General features: G+C 41.3%; 1 protein-coding gene across 1 annotated transcript in view; it reads left to right on the forward strand.

Annotated features, from left to right (window-relative positions):
• DGCR2 (DiGeorge syndrome critical region gene 2) overlaps positions 1-16,839 on the forward strand; it is a gene marked incomplete in the record, with an annotated part of 543,661 nt that overhangs the window by 192,511 nt on the left and 334,311 nt on the right. Inside the window, 1 exon segment of the mRNA XM_053701964.1 lies at positions 11,372-11,582. Coding sequence (XP_053557939.1) covers positions 11,372-11,582 — 211 coding nt within the window.

The raw sequence follows: 16,839 nt of genomic DNA on the forward strand, positions 1-16,839 counted from the left end.
TCATGTTTTAGGAAGTTTCTCTTACCTGGGGTATAGTCTTTTTCTCAATTTGACTTGTTAAACTTGTGGGCAAATTAGATATTTTTGTTTAAATGTTATTTTTTCTTTTTTACATTTTACAAGATGTCTCAATCTGATCCTGTCTCAGACGCTGCTGTAGGAACCATGCTGCCTGAACACAGTTCTACCAAAGCTAAGTGTATCTGTTGTAAGCTAGTGGAGATTATATCTCCAGCTGTAGTGTAACAGTTGTCATGAAAAGCTGTTGCATGCAGAAAAAGTTTCTATTAGTGCTAGTACATTAACTGTTGTTCCTTCAACATCTAAAGTTCATGATATCCCTGTTGATATGAAAAATTATATTGCTGATGCGATACAGAAGGCTATGGCTGCTATACCGCCTTCAAATAAACGTAAAAACAAAAATTATGCTTACCTGATAAATTTATTTCTCTTGTGGTGTATCCAGTCCACGGATCATCCATTACTTGTGGGATATTCTCCTTCCCAACAGGAAGCTGCAAGAGGATCACCCACAGCAGAGCTGTCTATATAGCTCCTCCTCTAACTGCCACTCCCAGTCATTTGACCGAAGACAAGCAAGAGAAAGGAGAAACCATAGGGTGCAGTGGTGACTGTAGTTTAAAAATAAAAAACACCTGCCTTAAAATGACAGGGCGGGCCGTGGACTGGATACACCACAAGAGAAATAAATTTATCAGGTAAGCATAAATTGTGTTTTCTCTTGTAAGGTGTATCCAGTCCACGGATCATCCATTACTTGTGGGATACCAATACCAAAGCTATAGGACACGGATGAAGGGAGGGACAAGGCAGGTGCTTAAACGGAAGGCACCACTGCCTGCAAAACCTTTCTCCCAAAAATAGCCTCCGAAGAAGCAAAAGTATCAAATTTGTAGAATTTTGAAAAAGTATGAAGCGAAGACCAAGTCGCCGCCTTACAAATCTGTTCAACAGAAGCCTCATTTTTAAAAGCCCATGTGGAAGCTACCGCTCTAGTAGAATGAGCTGTAATCCTTTCGGGAGGCTGCTGGCCAGCAGTCTCATAAGCTAAGCGTATTATACTCCTTAGCCAAAAAGAAAGAGAAGTTGCCGAAGCCTTTTGGCCTCCTCTGTCCAGAGTAGACAACAAACAATGCAGATGTTTGACGAAAATCTTTAGTAGCTTGTAAATAAAACTTTAAAGCACGAACCACGTCAAGATTGTGTAAAAGACGTTCCTTCTTTGAAGAAGGATTAGGACACAGTGACGGTACAACAATCTCCTGATTGATATTTTTATTAGATACCACCTTGGGTAGAAAACCAGGTTTGGTACGTAACACTACTTTATTGGAATGAAAAATGAGATAAGGAGAATCACATTGTAAAGCAGATAACTCTGAAACTCTTCGAGCCGAGGAGATAGCTACTAAAAATAAAACTTTCCAAGATAAGAGCTTAATATCTATGGAATGCAAAGGTTCAAACGGATCCCCTTGAAGAACCTTAAGAACTAAATTTAAACTCCAAAGCGAAGCAACAGGTTTAAACATAGGCTTGATTCTGACTAAAGCCTGACAAAACGCCTGCACGTCTGGAACCTCCGCCAGACGTTTGTGCAAAAGAATAGACAGAGCAGAAATCTGTCCCTTTAAGGAACTAGCTGACAAACCCTTCTCCAATCCATCTTGGAGAAAAGATAATATCCTAGGAATCCTGACCTTACTCCATGAGTAACCCTTGGATTCACACCAATGAAGATATTTACACCATATCTTATGATAGATTTTTCTGGTGACAGGCTTTCGTGCCTGTATTAAGGTATCAATGACCGACTCGTAGAAACCACGCTTTGATAAAATCAAGCGTTCAATCTCCAAGCAGTCAGCCGCAGAGAAATTAGATTTGGATGGTTGAAAGGACCCTGAAGTAGAAGGTCCTGTCTCAGAGGCAGAGTCCATGGTGGAAAGGATGACATGTCCACCAGATCTGCATACCAAGTCCTGCGTGGCCACGCAGGTGCTATAAAAATCACTGATGCTCTCTCCTGCTTGACCTTGGCAATCAGACGAGGGAGCAGAGGAAACGGTGGAAATACATAAGCCAGGTTGAAGGACCAAGGCGCCGCTAGAGCATCTATCAGCGCTGCCTTGGGATCCCTGGACCTGGATCCGTAACAAGGAAGCTTGGCGTTCTGGCGAGACGCCATGAGATCCAGTTCTGGTTTGCCCCAACGTTGAATCAACTGTGCAAACACCTCCGGATGGAGCTCCCACTCCCCCGGATGAAAAGTCTGTCGACTTTGAAAATCCGCCTCCCAGTTCTCTACTCCTGGGATATGGATAGCTGGTAGGTGGCAAGAGTGAATCTCTGCCCAACGAATTATCTTTGAAACCTCCAACATCGCTAGGGAACTCCTTGTTCCCCCTTGTTGGTTGATGTAAGCTACAGTCATGATGTTGTCAGACTGAAATCTGATGAACCTCACTGCTGCTAGCTGAGGCCAAGCCTGAAGAGCATTGAATATCGCTCTTAGTTCCAGAATGTTTATCGGAAGGAGAGCCTCCTCCTGAGTCCATGACCCCTGAGCCTTCAGAGAGTTCCAGACTGCCCCCCAGCCCAGAAGGCTGGCATCTGTTGTTACTATTGTCCAATCTGGCCTACGGAAGGTCATACCTTTGGACAGATGGACTCGAGATAGCCACAAGAGAAGAGAATCCCTGGTCTCTTGATCCAGATTTAGTAGAGGGGACAAATCTGTGTAATCCCCATTCCACTGACTGAGCATGCAGAGTTGCAGCGGTCTGAGATGTAGGCGGGCAAACGGAACTATGTCCATTGCCACTACCATTAAGCCGATTACTTCCATACACTGAGCCACCGAAGGGCGAGAAGTAGAATAAAGAACACGGCAGGAATTTAGAAGTTTTGACAACCTGGCCTCTGTCAGGTAAATCCTCATTTCTACAGAATCTATCAGAGTTCCCAGGAAGGAAACTCTTGTGAGAGGGGATAGAGAACTCTTCTTTTCGTTTACTTTCCACCCATGAGACCTCGGGAATGCCAGAACAATGTCCGTATGGGACTTGGCAATTTGGAAATTCGACGCCTGTATCAGAATGTCGTCTAAGTAAGGGGCTACTGCTATGCCCCGCGGCCTTAGGACCGACAGAAGTGACCCCAGAACCTTCGTAAAGATTCTTGGTGCTGTAGCTAACCCAAAGGGAAGAGCCACAAACTGGTAACGGCTGTCTAGGAAGGCGAACCTGAGAAACCGATGATGATCTTTGTGTATCGGAATGTGAAGATAAGCATCCTTTAAGTCCACGGTAGTCATGTATTGACCCTCCTGGATCATAGGTAGGATGGTTCGAATAGTCTCCATCTTGAAAGATGGGACCCTGAGAAATTTGTTTAGGATCTTGAGACATAAGATTGGTCTGAAGGTTCCCTCTTTCTTGGGAACCACAAATAGATTTGAATAGAATCCTTGCCCCTGTTCCTCCTTTGGAACTCGGTGGATCACTCCCATAACTAGGAGGTCTTGAACACAATGTAAGAATGTTATAACAAAAATCTTAAAAGGAAAACCAAATAAAGTTCTCAATCAAGGATATGTCTGTGTCCTCTGGATGAGTTTTTCAGCTTGTTAGCATTCCTCAGTAAGATCCCATAAAAAAGAAAACAGAAAATTGCAACATAGTGTGAATCTGTAACGGCACTTTGAGGAAGTAGTTGTTTTTTAACAAATGACTACTCACATTTGTTGGAGCTTTCGACTAAGCTCAAGGATGTGCGCACTCCCACTTTATACTGATGGGAAAACAGTACACTAGGCAAAACTACCTGTAACTACTAACTGTACCCTTACATTGTGGTGTTATCAAGGCTTATGTGACGCTTTTATATATTTTAAAATAAATTTGTATCCAAGTTTTGCCTAGTGTACTGTTTTCCCATCAGTATAAAGTGTGAGTGCGCATATCCTTGAGCTTAGTCGAAAGCTCCAACAAATGTGAGTAGTCATTTGTTAAAAAACAACTACTTCCTCAAAGTGCCGTTACAGGTTCACACTATGTTGCAATTTTCTGTTTTCTTTTTTATGGGATCTCACTGGGGAATGCTAACAAACTGAAAAACTCATCCAGAGGACACAGACATATCCTTGATTCAGAACTTTATTTAGTTTTCCTTTTATGATTTTTGTTATCACATTTATTTCACATTTTTTTCTTTGTGATATTCAGTGTATTTATTGTAACAATGTAAGAATGCCTCTCTTTATCTGGTCTGCAGATAATTGTGAAAGGTGAAATCTTCCTTTTGGGGAAGAAGCTTTAAAATCAAGAAGATATCCCTGGGACACAATTTCCAACGCCCAGGAATCCTGGACATCTCTTGCCCAAGCCTGGGCGAAGAGAGAAAGTCTGCCCCCTACTAGATCCGTTACCGGATCGGGGGCCAAACTTTCATGCTGTCTTAGAGGCCTGTTTACCTTTGTTCCAAGCCTGGTTAGGTTTCCAGACCGGCTTGGACTGGGCAAAATTTCCCTCTTGTTTTGTATTAGAGGAAGATGATGCCACGCTCGTCTTAAAGTTTCGAAAGGCACGAAAATTAGTTTGTTTGGTCCTTAATTTGTTAGACCTATCCTGAGGAAGGGCATGACCTTTTCCTCCAGTAATATCAGAAATGATTTCCTTCAGTCCAGGCCCGAATAGGGTCTGCCCCTTGAAGGGAATATTGAGAAGCTTAGACTTTGAAATAACGTCAGCTGACCAGGATTTAAGCCATATCGCCCTACGCGCCTGAATAGCAAAACCTGAGTTCTTAGCCGTTATTTTAGTTAAATGAACAACGGCGTCAGAAACAAATGATTTGGCTAGCTTAAGCGCTTTAAGCTTGTCAAGTATATCATCCAATGGAGTTTCTACCTGTAAGGCCTCTTCCAGAGACTCAAACCAGAAGGCAGCAGCAGCAGTGACTGGGGCAATGCATGCAAGAGGCTGGAGAATAAAACCTTGTTGAATAAACATTTTCTTAAGGTAACCCTCTAACTTTTTATCCATTGGATCTAGGAAAGCACAACTGTCCTCGACGGGGATAGTTGTACGCTTAGCTAGGGTAGAAACTGCTCCCTCCATCTTAGGGACCGTTTACCATAAGTTCCGTGTAGCAGCATCTATTGGAAACATTTTCTTAAAAATAGGAGGGGGAGAGAACGGTACACCTGGTCTATCCCATTCCTTAGTAATAATTTCTGAAAACCTTTTAGGTATTGGAAAAACATCAGTGTAAACAGGCACTGCATAGTATTTATCCAATCTACACAATTTCTCTGGCGCTATAATGGTGTCACAGTCATCCAGAGTAGCTAAAACCTCCCTGAGCAACACGCGGAGGTGTTCAAGCTTAAATTTAAATGTTGACATATCAGAATCAGGTTGAAGCATCTTCCCTGAGTCAGAAAAATCACCCACAGAAAGAAGCTCTCCTGCCTCAGCTTCTGCATATTGTGAGGGGATATCAGACATAGCTACTAAAGCGTCAGAGTGCTCTGTATTTTTTCTAGCCCCCGAGCTGTCTCGCTTTCCTTGTAACCCTGGTAGTTTGGACAATACCGCTGTAAGGGTATGATCCATAACTGCCGCCATGTCTTGTAAAGTAAACGCCATGGGCGCGCTAGATGTACTTGGCGCCTCTTGAGCGGGAGTCCCTTGAGCGGGAGTCAAAGGTTCTGACACGTGGGGCGAGTTAGTCGGCATAACTTCCCCCTTGTCAGTTCCCTCTGGTGATAAATCTTTTAAAGACAGAATATGATCTTTATAACTTAAAGTAAAATCAGTACATTTGGTACACATTCTAAGAGGGGGTTCCACAATGGCTTCTAAACATAATGAACAAGGAGTTTCCTCTCTCAGACATGTTTAAACAGACTAGCAATGAGACCAGCAAGCTTGGAAAACACTTTGATAAATGTAAACAAGCAAAAAATAAAAACGGTACTGTGCCTTTAAGAGAAACAAAAAATGTCAAATTGAAAAACTGATAAAAAGCAGTAAATCTTACGAAATTTTTACAGTGTGTATAATAGACTAACAGAGCATTGCACCCACTTGCAAATGGATGATTAACCCCTTAGTTTCAAAACAGGATCAAAAAACGATATAAACTTTTTTCAACAGTCACAACAAACTGCCACAGCTCTGCTGTGGCCCTACCTGCCCATATAACGACTTTGGAAGGCACAAAAACCCTTTAGAGAGGTCCTAAGTGTTCAGGGGACTCCTTCAGGGAAACTGGATGTCTCAAGCTGCAAAATCTAATGCGCATTTAGGCGCGAAAATAGGCCCCTCCCAACCTGTATTCACAGTGAGAGGACCTAACAAAATTATCCCTAGGCAAAATCTAGCCAGCCATGTGGAAAAAACTGGGTCCCAATAAAGTTTTATCACCAATATGTATAAGAAAAGTTTAAACACTTCCAGCAAACGTTATATTTTTCAGTAATGTGAGAAAGTAATAAGAATATTACCTTTTACAGCAAGCATGATACTAGTCGTTATTAAATCACTGTAATCAGGCTTTCCTTAAATAAATCCGGTATTAACAGCATTTTCTAGCATATTCATTTCTCTAGAAAAATTTAAACTGCACATACCTCATAGCAGGAGACCCTGCACGCCATTCCCCCAGCTGAAGTTACCTCTCTCTGCAGTTGTGTGTGAGAACAGCAATGGATCTTAGTTACAACCTGCTAAGATCATCAAAGACCACAGGCAGACTCTTCTTCTACTTTCTGCCTGAGGCTAAAATAGTACAACTTCGGTACCATCTGAAAATAACAAACTTTTGATTGAAGATAAACTAAATAAAATCACCACATCTCTCTAGCTACTTCCTTTCTTGTCCACAGCTGCAAGAGAATGACTGGGAGTGGCAGTTAGAGGAGGAGCTATATAGACAGCTCTGCTTTGGGTGATCCTCTTGCAGCTTCCTGTTGGGAAGGAGAATATCCCACAAGTAATGGATGATCCGTGGACTGGATACACCTTACAAGAGAAAGGTCTTTTAAAACTTCTCATAATACTGATGAAATTTGTAATGACCGTCAACATACTGATATATCCTCTGATGAATATCTCTCTGACTCAGAAGATCCTACTTCAGACATTGACACTGATAAATTATCTTATCTTTTTAAGATTTAGTATATTCGTTCTTTGTTAAAAGAAGTGTTGATAACTTTGGATATTGAGGAGCCTTGTCCTCTTTGATAATAAATCCAGTAAACGTTTAATTTCGGTCTATAAACCTCCTGTGACTACTCTTGAGGTTTTTGCTGTTCCTGATGCTATTTCTGATGTGATTGCTAAGGAATGGTCTAAACCTGGTACTTCTTTTGTTCCTTCTTCAAGGTTTAAAAAGTTGTATCCTTTTCCAGTGGCTAAATTAGAGTTTTGGGGAAAAAGTCCCTAAGTTGATGGGGCTAATTCTACTCTTGCTAAACGTACTACTATTCCTATGGAAGATAGTACTTCTTTTAAGGATCCTTTAGATAGGAAGATTCAATCTTCTCTAAGAAAATCTTATTTGCATTCTGGCTATATTCTCAGACCTGCCATTTCTATGGCTGATGTTGTGGCTGCATCAACTTTTTGGTTTTTTGGTTGGATAGCTTATCACAACTTGCTATTTATTTATTCTGTGATGCTAATTCTTAGTTATCATCAAGATTAATGTTAAATCTATGTCTTTTACTATTTTAGCTAGAAGAGCTTTATGGCTCAAATCATGGAATACTGACATGGTATCTAAATCTAGATTACTATCTCTATCATTCCAGGGTAATAATTTGTTTGGTTCCCAGTTGGATTCTATTATTTCCACTATTACCGGAGGAAAAAGTTTTTTTGCCTCAAGATAAAGTCTAAGGGCAAATGTAAAGCTTCTAATTGCTTTTGTTCCTTTCATCAGAATAGAGAACAGAAAACCACTCCTTCCCCTAAAGACTCTGGCTCCAATTGGAAGCTATCCTCAAGTTGGAATAAATCCAAGCCTTATAAGAAACCAAAGCCAGCCACCAAGACTGCATGAAGGCGCGGCCCTCGATCCAGTTTCAGAATAAGACCTCCTGTGAGAAGATTTTTCCTCTCTCGCGTTCCAACAAATCCTGTGAAAGCTCAGGCTTTTCTGAAGTGTGTTTCAAATCTAGAGCTTTCAGGAGTAATTTTACAAGTTCCAATTCTGGAACAGGGTCTGGGTTTTTATTCAAATCTATTCATTGTCTCGAAGAAGGAAAATTCTTTCAGACTAGTTCTAGATCTGAAGTTTTTTAATCAATTTGTAAGGGTCCCAACTTTCAAGATGTTGACTATAAGGGCTATTCTGTTTCTGAAATTCTCTTTTCTAGACAAGCATTACTAATTTGTTGGTCTTCCATTTTGCCTAGCAACAGCTCCAAGAATCTTTTTGAAGGTTCTCGGTGCCCTTCTATCTGTAATAAGAGAGCAGGGTATTGCAGTGTTTACTTATTTGGACGATATCTTGGTTCTGGCTCAATCTTTTCATTTAGCAGAACCTCACACAAATCAACTTGTGTTGTTTCTTCAAAGACATGGTTGGAGGATCAATTTACCAAATAGTTCCTTCATTCTTCAGACTAGGGTCACCTTTTTAGGTTTCCTTTCCAGATAGATTCAGTGTCCATGACTCTTGTCTTTAACAGAAAAGAGACGAATGAATTTGGTTTCTGCCTGTCGAAACCTTCAGTATCGATCATTCCCTTTAGTGGCTATGTGCATGGAAGTTTTAGGTCTCATGACTGCAGCATCAGACGCGATCCCCTTTGTATTCATATGAGACCTCTGCAGCTTTGCATCGATGGTTCAGGGATTATACTCGGATATCACAGTTGATATTCTTAAATCCCAACATTCAACTCTCTCTGTCCTGGTGGTTGGACCATCATCGGATTCTTCAAGGGGTCTCTTGTTCGTCGTTCCTGTACAGTGATTTCAATAGATGCAAGTCTCACAGGTTGGGGAGCTGTCTGGGGCTCACAAGGAGTTTGGAATCCTCAAGAGGCGAGGTTACCAATCAATATTTCAGAACTCTGTGCTATTTTCAGTGCTCTTCAGGCTTGGCCTCTATTAATGATTGAACCATTCATTCGTTTTCAGACAGACAATATCACAACTGTGGCATATGTCAATCATCAAGGGGGGACTCGCAGTCCTTTAGCAATGAAAGAAGTATCTTGGATACTTTCTTGGGCAGAATCCAACTCCTGTCTAATTTCTGGGATACATATCCCAGGTGTAGACAATTGGGAAGCGGATTATCTCAGTCGTCAGTCTTTATATCCAGGGGAGTGGTCTTAATCCGGATGTATTTTGTCAGATTGTACAGATGTGGGCTCTCCCCGAAATAGATCTGATGGCTTCCCAGGTACCTTTGCAGGTCCAGGGATCCTCAGGCGGAGATGGTGGATGCGTCTAGTTCTTCTTCCATGGGTGATCTCAGAGATCATATTGGAACAATCGCATGTGTTTCTGATAGCACCAGCATGGCCTCACAGGTTTTGGTATGCGGATCTTGTCCGGATGTCCAGTTGCCAACCTTGGCCACTTCCTTTAAGGCCTGACCTTCTGTCTCAAGGGCCGTTTTTTTTCCATCAGAATCTCAAATCGCTAAATTTGAAGGTATGGAAATTGAACGCTTAGTACTTAGTCATAGAGATTTCTCTGACTCAGTTATTAATACTATGTTACAGACTCGTAAGTCTGTTTCAAGGAAGATTTATTTTCGGGTTTGGAATACCTATATTTCATGGTGTTTTTCTCACAAATTCTCTTGGCATTCTTTTAGGATTCCTAGAATTTTACAGTTTCTTCAGGATGGTTTGGATAAAGGTTTGTCTGCAAGTACCTTGAAGGGACAAACCTCTCCTTTTTCCGTTTTATTTCATAGAAAGATTGCTAAACTTCCTGATATTCACTGTTATGTTCAGACTTTGGTTCGTATTAAGCCTGTTGTGAAACCAATCTTTCCTCCTTGGAGTCTTAATTTGGTTTTGAAGACTTTGCAGGCTCCTCCTTTTGAGCCTATGCATTCTTTGAATATTAAACTAGTTTCTTGGAAAGTGTTGTTTATTTTGGCTATCTCTTCAGCTAGAAGAGTTTCTGAATTGTCTGCTCTGTCTTGCGAGTCTCCTTTTCTGATTTTCCATCAGGATAAGGCTGTTTTGCGGACTTCGTTTAAATTTGTTCCTAAGGTTGTGAATTCTAACAACATTAGTAGGGAAATTGTTGTTCCTTCCATGTGTCCTAATCCCAAGAATACTCTTGAAAGATCTTTGCATTCTTTGGATCTGGTAAGGGCTTTTGAAATACTATGTTGAGGATACTAAGGATTTCAGGAAGACTTCTAGTCTATTTGTTGTCTTTTCTGGTTCTAGGAAAGGTCAAAAAGCCTCTGCCATTTCTTTGGCATCTTGGTTAAAGCTTTTGATTCGTAAGGCTTATTTGGAGGCGGGACAGTATCCGCCTCAGAGAATTACAGCTCATTCTTGGGCTTTTAAGAATGAAGCTTCGGTTGATCAGATTTTCAGCAGATTTGCAGCAACTTGGTCTTCTTTGCATACAATTACTAAATTTTACCATTCTTTGGTAGAAAAGTTCTTCATTCAGGCAGCTGTCTGTTTGATTCTTCTGCTTTTGATTTAGGTTTTTTTCCCTAAATTTATGTGAAATTTTTGAGAGACTTTTTTTTTGTGGATTTAAATTTTTTCAGCGGAAATAGCTGTTTTTACTTTATCCCTCCCTTTCTAGTGACTCTTCTGTGGTCTTCCACATCTTGGGTATTTCTATCCCATACGTCACTAGCTCATGAACTCTTGCCAATTACATGAAAGAAAACCTAATTTATGTAAGAACTTACCTGATAAATTAATTTCTTTTTTATATTGGCAAGAGTCCATGAGGCCCACCCTTTTTTGGTAGTTATGATTTTTGTATAAAAGCACAATTTTATTTCCAGTTCCTCTTTTTTTTTGGCCTTATTTTATCACCCCATTACTTGGCTATTTGTTAAACTGAATTGTGGGTGTGGTGAGGGGTGTATTTATAGGCATTTTTAGGTTTGGGAAACTTTGCCACTCCTGGTAGGATTGTATATCCCATACATCACTAGCTCATGGACTCTTACCAATATGAAAGAAATACATTTATCAGGTAAGTTCTTACATAAATTATGTTTTTCCCTTTTGCATTCCTGTGCTATGAATTGCTTTCTTTGACACCACCAATTTTTCCCTCCATGGTGTTCATTTTTTGGGGTGTGTTCCCCTTCTCATTTGCATGTTTCTTAGGGAAATGTCCAACAGGGTGGCATCATTATGAGGGGACAGCCAGCTGCTACAAGGTGTACTCCATGGGGGAGAATTACTGGGATGCAGTGCAGACCTGTCAAAAAGTCAACGGTTCCTTGGCTACTTTTACCACCGACCAGGAGCTGAAGTTTGTCTTGGCACAGGAATGGGATATGGAGGAGAGACCATTTGGCAGAAAAGATCAGAGAAGGTAAGGACATATGCATTCTACGCTGTTCAGTTGTTGTTTTTTTGCTGATTAACTCATTCCTTTTTCCTACTTCGTTTTGCTTGGCTACACGTTAGACTGAGGTACCTGTGAGGTGGGAGGGGTTTTATAGAGTTCTTGGGGTTTGGGAATCTTTGCCTCCTCCTAGTGTTAGGGAAGAGTATTTCCCAGGAGTAATGTATTGTGGGCTCTCACCACCATGAAAATTTTTTAATTTATCAGGTAAGCATAAATGGTGTTTTTGTGATGGGCTTTTTTGTTTTTAAGCTTAGTGGGGTTTTTTTTTTCCGTTTAGGATTTTTTTAGAATAGGGCTTTGATTTTTTTTTTGTGTGCGAAAAGAACTAAAATCACTTTAGGTCAATGCCCTACCAAAAGGGCAATCATTTTTTTTTTAGATTAGGTTTTTTTTAAGAATAGCCTTTCCTTTTTTTTGGGCAGCAAAAGTGTTGAAATTTCTTTAGGGATATACCCAACCATATGTCAGGGCTATCTTTTTTTAGGATAAGGTTATCTTTTTTTTTTTTTTTTGCAGGGGGATGGGTTATTTTTATTGTAGGATGGGGTTGTAGATTTTATGTGAGAAAGAGCTAAGTCACAAAAAACAACAACCTAAGAGCTATTGTTATTGTAACTTTCAGTAACACAGAAAAACAGAGAGATGCACTCAACTAGGCTTAGAACTGAAGCTGGAAATACTTCCTTGCTTAGTCCCTCCTTAACCCCAGGGTACAATCTCTTTCTGCACACTATGCTTTTAACAAAGGTAAAATCTCCTGTAGCATATTAGTCTGACCCTGCCAAATGACAGTCCTGCGCCGAAATACCTGGCAAATCTCATTTGAACAAGGGAAAACAAACAAACCCCAGACGTACGTTTCGGCCTCTATGGGCCTCGTCAGTGAGGTGCAGTTCATCTACTTGATGTGAGATACATACTGTTGAGCCTATTAGGCCAGTTCAGATACCTTATTCTGATATTTTTTCCTGCCTTTCTGAGGGTGATCTCTTTTCTGAGGAATTATCCTCATATTTGGATCAGAAATCTCAAGAGTCAGCTTTTAATTTTAAGCTAGTGCATTTACATGCTTTACTTAAGGAGGTTTTAAAGACCATAGGGGTTCAGGACCCTTAACCTGCTGAGGATAAGCCTTTACAGCAATTGAGTATTATCTTTAAGCCCAAATCTAAGTCAGCTGAGGTTCTTCCGATCCCTGCTGGAGTCACGAATATTATTTCCAAGGAATGGGACAAATCAGGAGTTCAGTTTATTTTTTCTTTAAAAAAAACTATTAAAGTGGATGGAGCCATCTCTACCTTAGCTAGAAGTACCAGGATTCCTCTGGAGGACAGCACTTCCTTTAAAGATCCTATGGATAGGAAGTTGAAAGGGTTTCTTCGGAAGTCCTTCTGCAAGGGTGTCTTCTATTTTAACCAACTGTGGGGATCGCTTGTGTTGCAAGCTCAGCATGTCTTTGATTTGATTCTTTGACTTGATTTCAGAAGAATCACCCTTAGAAGATATTCAGAGGCGTATTTGCTGTTTGCGGCTGGCACACTTATTTGTGACGCGATCATTAATTTTCTCTTTCATGATTCAGATAGAGCATGCAATTTTAAGCAACTTTCTAATTTACTCCCATTATCAAATTTTCTTCATTATCTTGCTATCTTTATTTAAAAAGCAAGAATAAGTTTAGAAGCTGGCCCATTTTTGGTTCACAACCTGGGTTGTCCATGCTGATTGGACAGCACCAATAAACAAGTGCTGTCCATTGTACTGAACCAAAAATTGGCTGGCTCCTTAGCTTAGATGCCTTCTTTTTAAAATAAAGGATAGCAAGAGAATGAGGGAAAATTGATAACAGGAGTAAATTAGAAAGCAGCTTAAAATTGCATGCTCTATCTGAACCATGAAAGAAACAAATTGGGTTTAGTGTCCCTTTAATGGTAAAAATACGACCTTGGTGGTTCTCACTAGAATGGCTCTTTAAAATCGTGGTCTGTTGACATGGCATTAAGGTCAAGACTTCTAACGTTGGCTTTCATAGGAAAGATCTCATTTGGTCCCAGCCTGGACTCTATTATTTCAACAGTTACGGGAGGCAAGGGATCTTTTTTTTGCCCCAGGATAAATCTTGATGCAAGGGCACATCTGGCAATCATTTTTAATACTTTCCCCAATCCAGGAATCTGAAATCTTCCTCTACACAAAAATCAGATTCTACAAAATCCAACTAGAAATTTTATCCAGTGCGGAATAAATCCAAGCAGATCAAGATGGCAACTACCAATGCAAAATCTGCATGATCCAGATTCTGTACTGGTAAATTAAGCCTGTGTCGTAAAGGCCTGTGCTCAGTCCATATAACATCCCTGGGTTAAGGAAACTTTCTCATAAAAATGTTTGTTGCAGGAGATTAAATCCGTAAAATTGTGTCCTTGTCGCAAACAATTTTCTTGGTATAAAACGAGCTTCTGCAATCTCTGTATATGGGCCTTGAATATATTTTATATAAAGTAATCATGTCACCTCTCAAGCCCCTTTATTCTAGAGAAAACAGACCAAGTTTGAAAAGTATCTCGTCATAGCTTAAATTCTCTGTTCCCCTCATTAACTATGTGGCCCTTCTCTCAACTTTTTCCTTCTTAATACAGGGAGAGTCAGTCCACAGCTGCATTCCTTACTTGTGGAAAATACTGAACCTGGCCAGCAGGAGGAGGCAAAGACACCCCAGCCAAAGGCTTAAATACCTCCCCCACTTTCCTCATCCCGCAGTCATTCTTTGCCTTTCATCACAGGAGGTTGGCAGAGAAGTGTCAGACGATTTTGGAGTAGTTCCTTAGGAAGGGTATCTGCCCTTTGATATGGGACTGGAGTTTAAGTAGTCTTGTCAGCCTCACAGTAAGAGCTTTGATGCAGGGAGAGTCTTTCTGCAAAACCATCCAGACTCATTAACAGCTCCTAAGCAAACGGTGTTGACAAGTTTCGCTGTCTGCTTTTCTTCATTCAAGTCCATGTCAGAAGCGATGCTACAGTCTGTCACACTTGAAGAACCATGTTTCTATTCCACGGCATAGATTCCGGTAAGATCGTTTAATTTTTTACACATATGTTAACGCTAGCAGACAGGGTCACTTGGGACTCCTTTATCTTTATGGAATCAAGGGTTTATATCTCCTGAGGGGGATCGTTGAACAGTGGGGTGTTAATCATATATGTTTGTGATTTTTGTTGCTTATATTTGTGAGATGTTTTGGGCTCATAGGCTGATATGGAACGTACAGGTTGCTCCTTTACTTTGAGAGCTGCGCAGTTTTATTAATCTTGGTGCGCTTTTCCTTTAGAAGGGGTGGTCCTGCATTGGGCACCGTGTGACCGGGAGTGGTCACGGGTTCCATTTCCTATTCCTGACTGTGTGACTATGGAGAGGAGCGAGTTTATCTACACTGTCTGGGTCAAGGGAGGTGGTGAGTGCCCCAGCCATTGGGGGTATAGGTGCCGGTTGTTTATTATTTGATTTCTAATAAGTTACCTAGTTATGGAGGATTATGATTTTTTAGAGGATGAGTCCTTTACGACTGAATTCGATACCTGTGTATATTGTGCAGAGGCCCGGGTAATCCAGCCCTCTCAATTATGTTCCATATGCCGCAACAGGGTGTTTTCATCAACCAATGTTGAGATGTTAGATGCCTCTGAGCCTTCCGCCTCTGAGGACTCTTCTTCCCGTGAGGTGTGTCCCCTACATTCATCTGACCCTACACGTTCAGCTCCCCCTTGCCCCACTAATCCTCCAACTGGAGGGGGCCTTTTTCCACCAGAAGTTACTGTGCAGTTCCGTATTGCGATGTCTGTGGCCTTAGCTGTTTTGCCTCGTACGGCTATGCTCAAACAAAGGGTTAATCCATGCACTCCTGCCCAGGGAGCATCGTGTAAATTGACGGTTGTATCCGATCAGTCATCTGAGGATGCGGTTCTCTCTGAGGCTTCAGAGTATGGACCTTCTGGATCGGAGCCTGCTGCTTCAACTTCTCCGGCAGAGGAGGATTTCGCATTTAGATTTAAGGTAGCATGCCTGCACTTCCTTCTAAGAGAGGTTTTGTCGATATTAGAGATTCCTAGTATCACTCTGTCCGATATGACTTCTGAAGCTAATTTTTGCTTATGCTTGAGAGAGAGATTTAATTTGGTTCCGCTATTCCACGGTTTTACCGTTTGATGAGAAAGCGAATCTGAGAGACATATTTCTTTCTATTAGTCCTTTAGTCCGGCTAATGCCCAGCGTCAGAGACTTCTGCTAACCCGGAGCAATCTAAGTGTTTTTTGATTGCCGTCTCAGTCCTGGATTAAGTTCAAGCAGAGCAGAGACCCAAAATAGATTGGTAAGAGGTGACAGTTGCAGGTCCTATCTTGTATCGCGTTAGGGACAGTCTATCGCTCTTTCAATCGCTTGGTTCAGATGTGTACTGGGTCCATGGGTCTTAGAGGTCATAGCTAGGTTTCAAGTCTCAGCCTCCCAGGGCAGTTTCCTTCTTTAGATCCTGTCTTCCTGACAGTGAGAGGGGTGCCATTCTTTTGGGGTTTTATTCTCCTTTGGAGTCTTTTTTCAGGTGTTGTTCACGGAGTGAGGCTTGAAATATCAGTCAAACCGGTCCTTCATGGTCCCGCATTTTTGGGATCCTAAGGCTTATCTGGTCTCCTCGTTCCTCAGGGAGACGATGGGGTACACTCTACCATTGGTACGGGAAATGTAGTGCAGGCCCACTGTTGGGGAAGGGTATCATACCCTTTTCTTTCCTCAGAGAATATTCCAATTCCTATGGTTGACGTTCCTGGACCAGCATTTCCAGTACATTGCTCCTCTGTTTCGGTCTCAGAGACCTTTTAGGATTCGAGGGATTCTTTGGCAGTTGCCAGAATCCAGATCTGGCGGTGGATTCTCCTGTTAAGATGATTCTGATTTAATCGCCATTGTTTCGTCTGTTAGAAGGGACATTAAGGAGTTCATCTGTCTTCTTCGATCCTGAGAGTTGGAAGAAATCTAGACCAGAGTTCTCTGGTGTTAGGCATCAGGGTGTGATTCCTGGATGCCATTTTTGTCTGCATAGACCTTTCTATCGGACTTGGGAAGTTCAGAGTTAGCTTCATCAGGTCGTACCCTACAGACCTCCTTCAGGCCATCGCTGGCTCTGTTTTTGTGGTAATGATGGTCATGTAGTCCATCTTGGACTTGGTT

The sequence above is a fragment of the Bombina bombina genome, chromosome 2, assembly GCF_027579735.1.
Source record: "Bombina bombina isolate aBomBom1 chromosome 2, aBomBom1.pri, whole genome shotgun sequence".
In the NCBI taxonomy this organism is placed as follows: domain Eukaryota; kingdom Metazoa; phylum Chordata; class Amphibia; order Anura; family Bombinatoridae; genus Bombina; species Bombina bombina.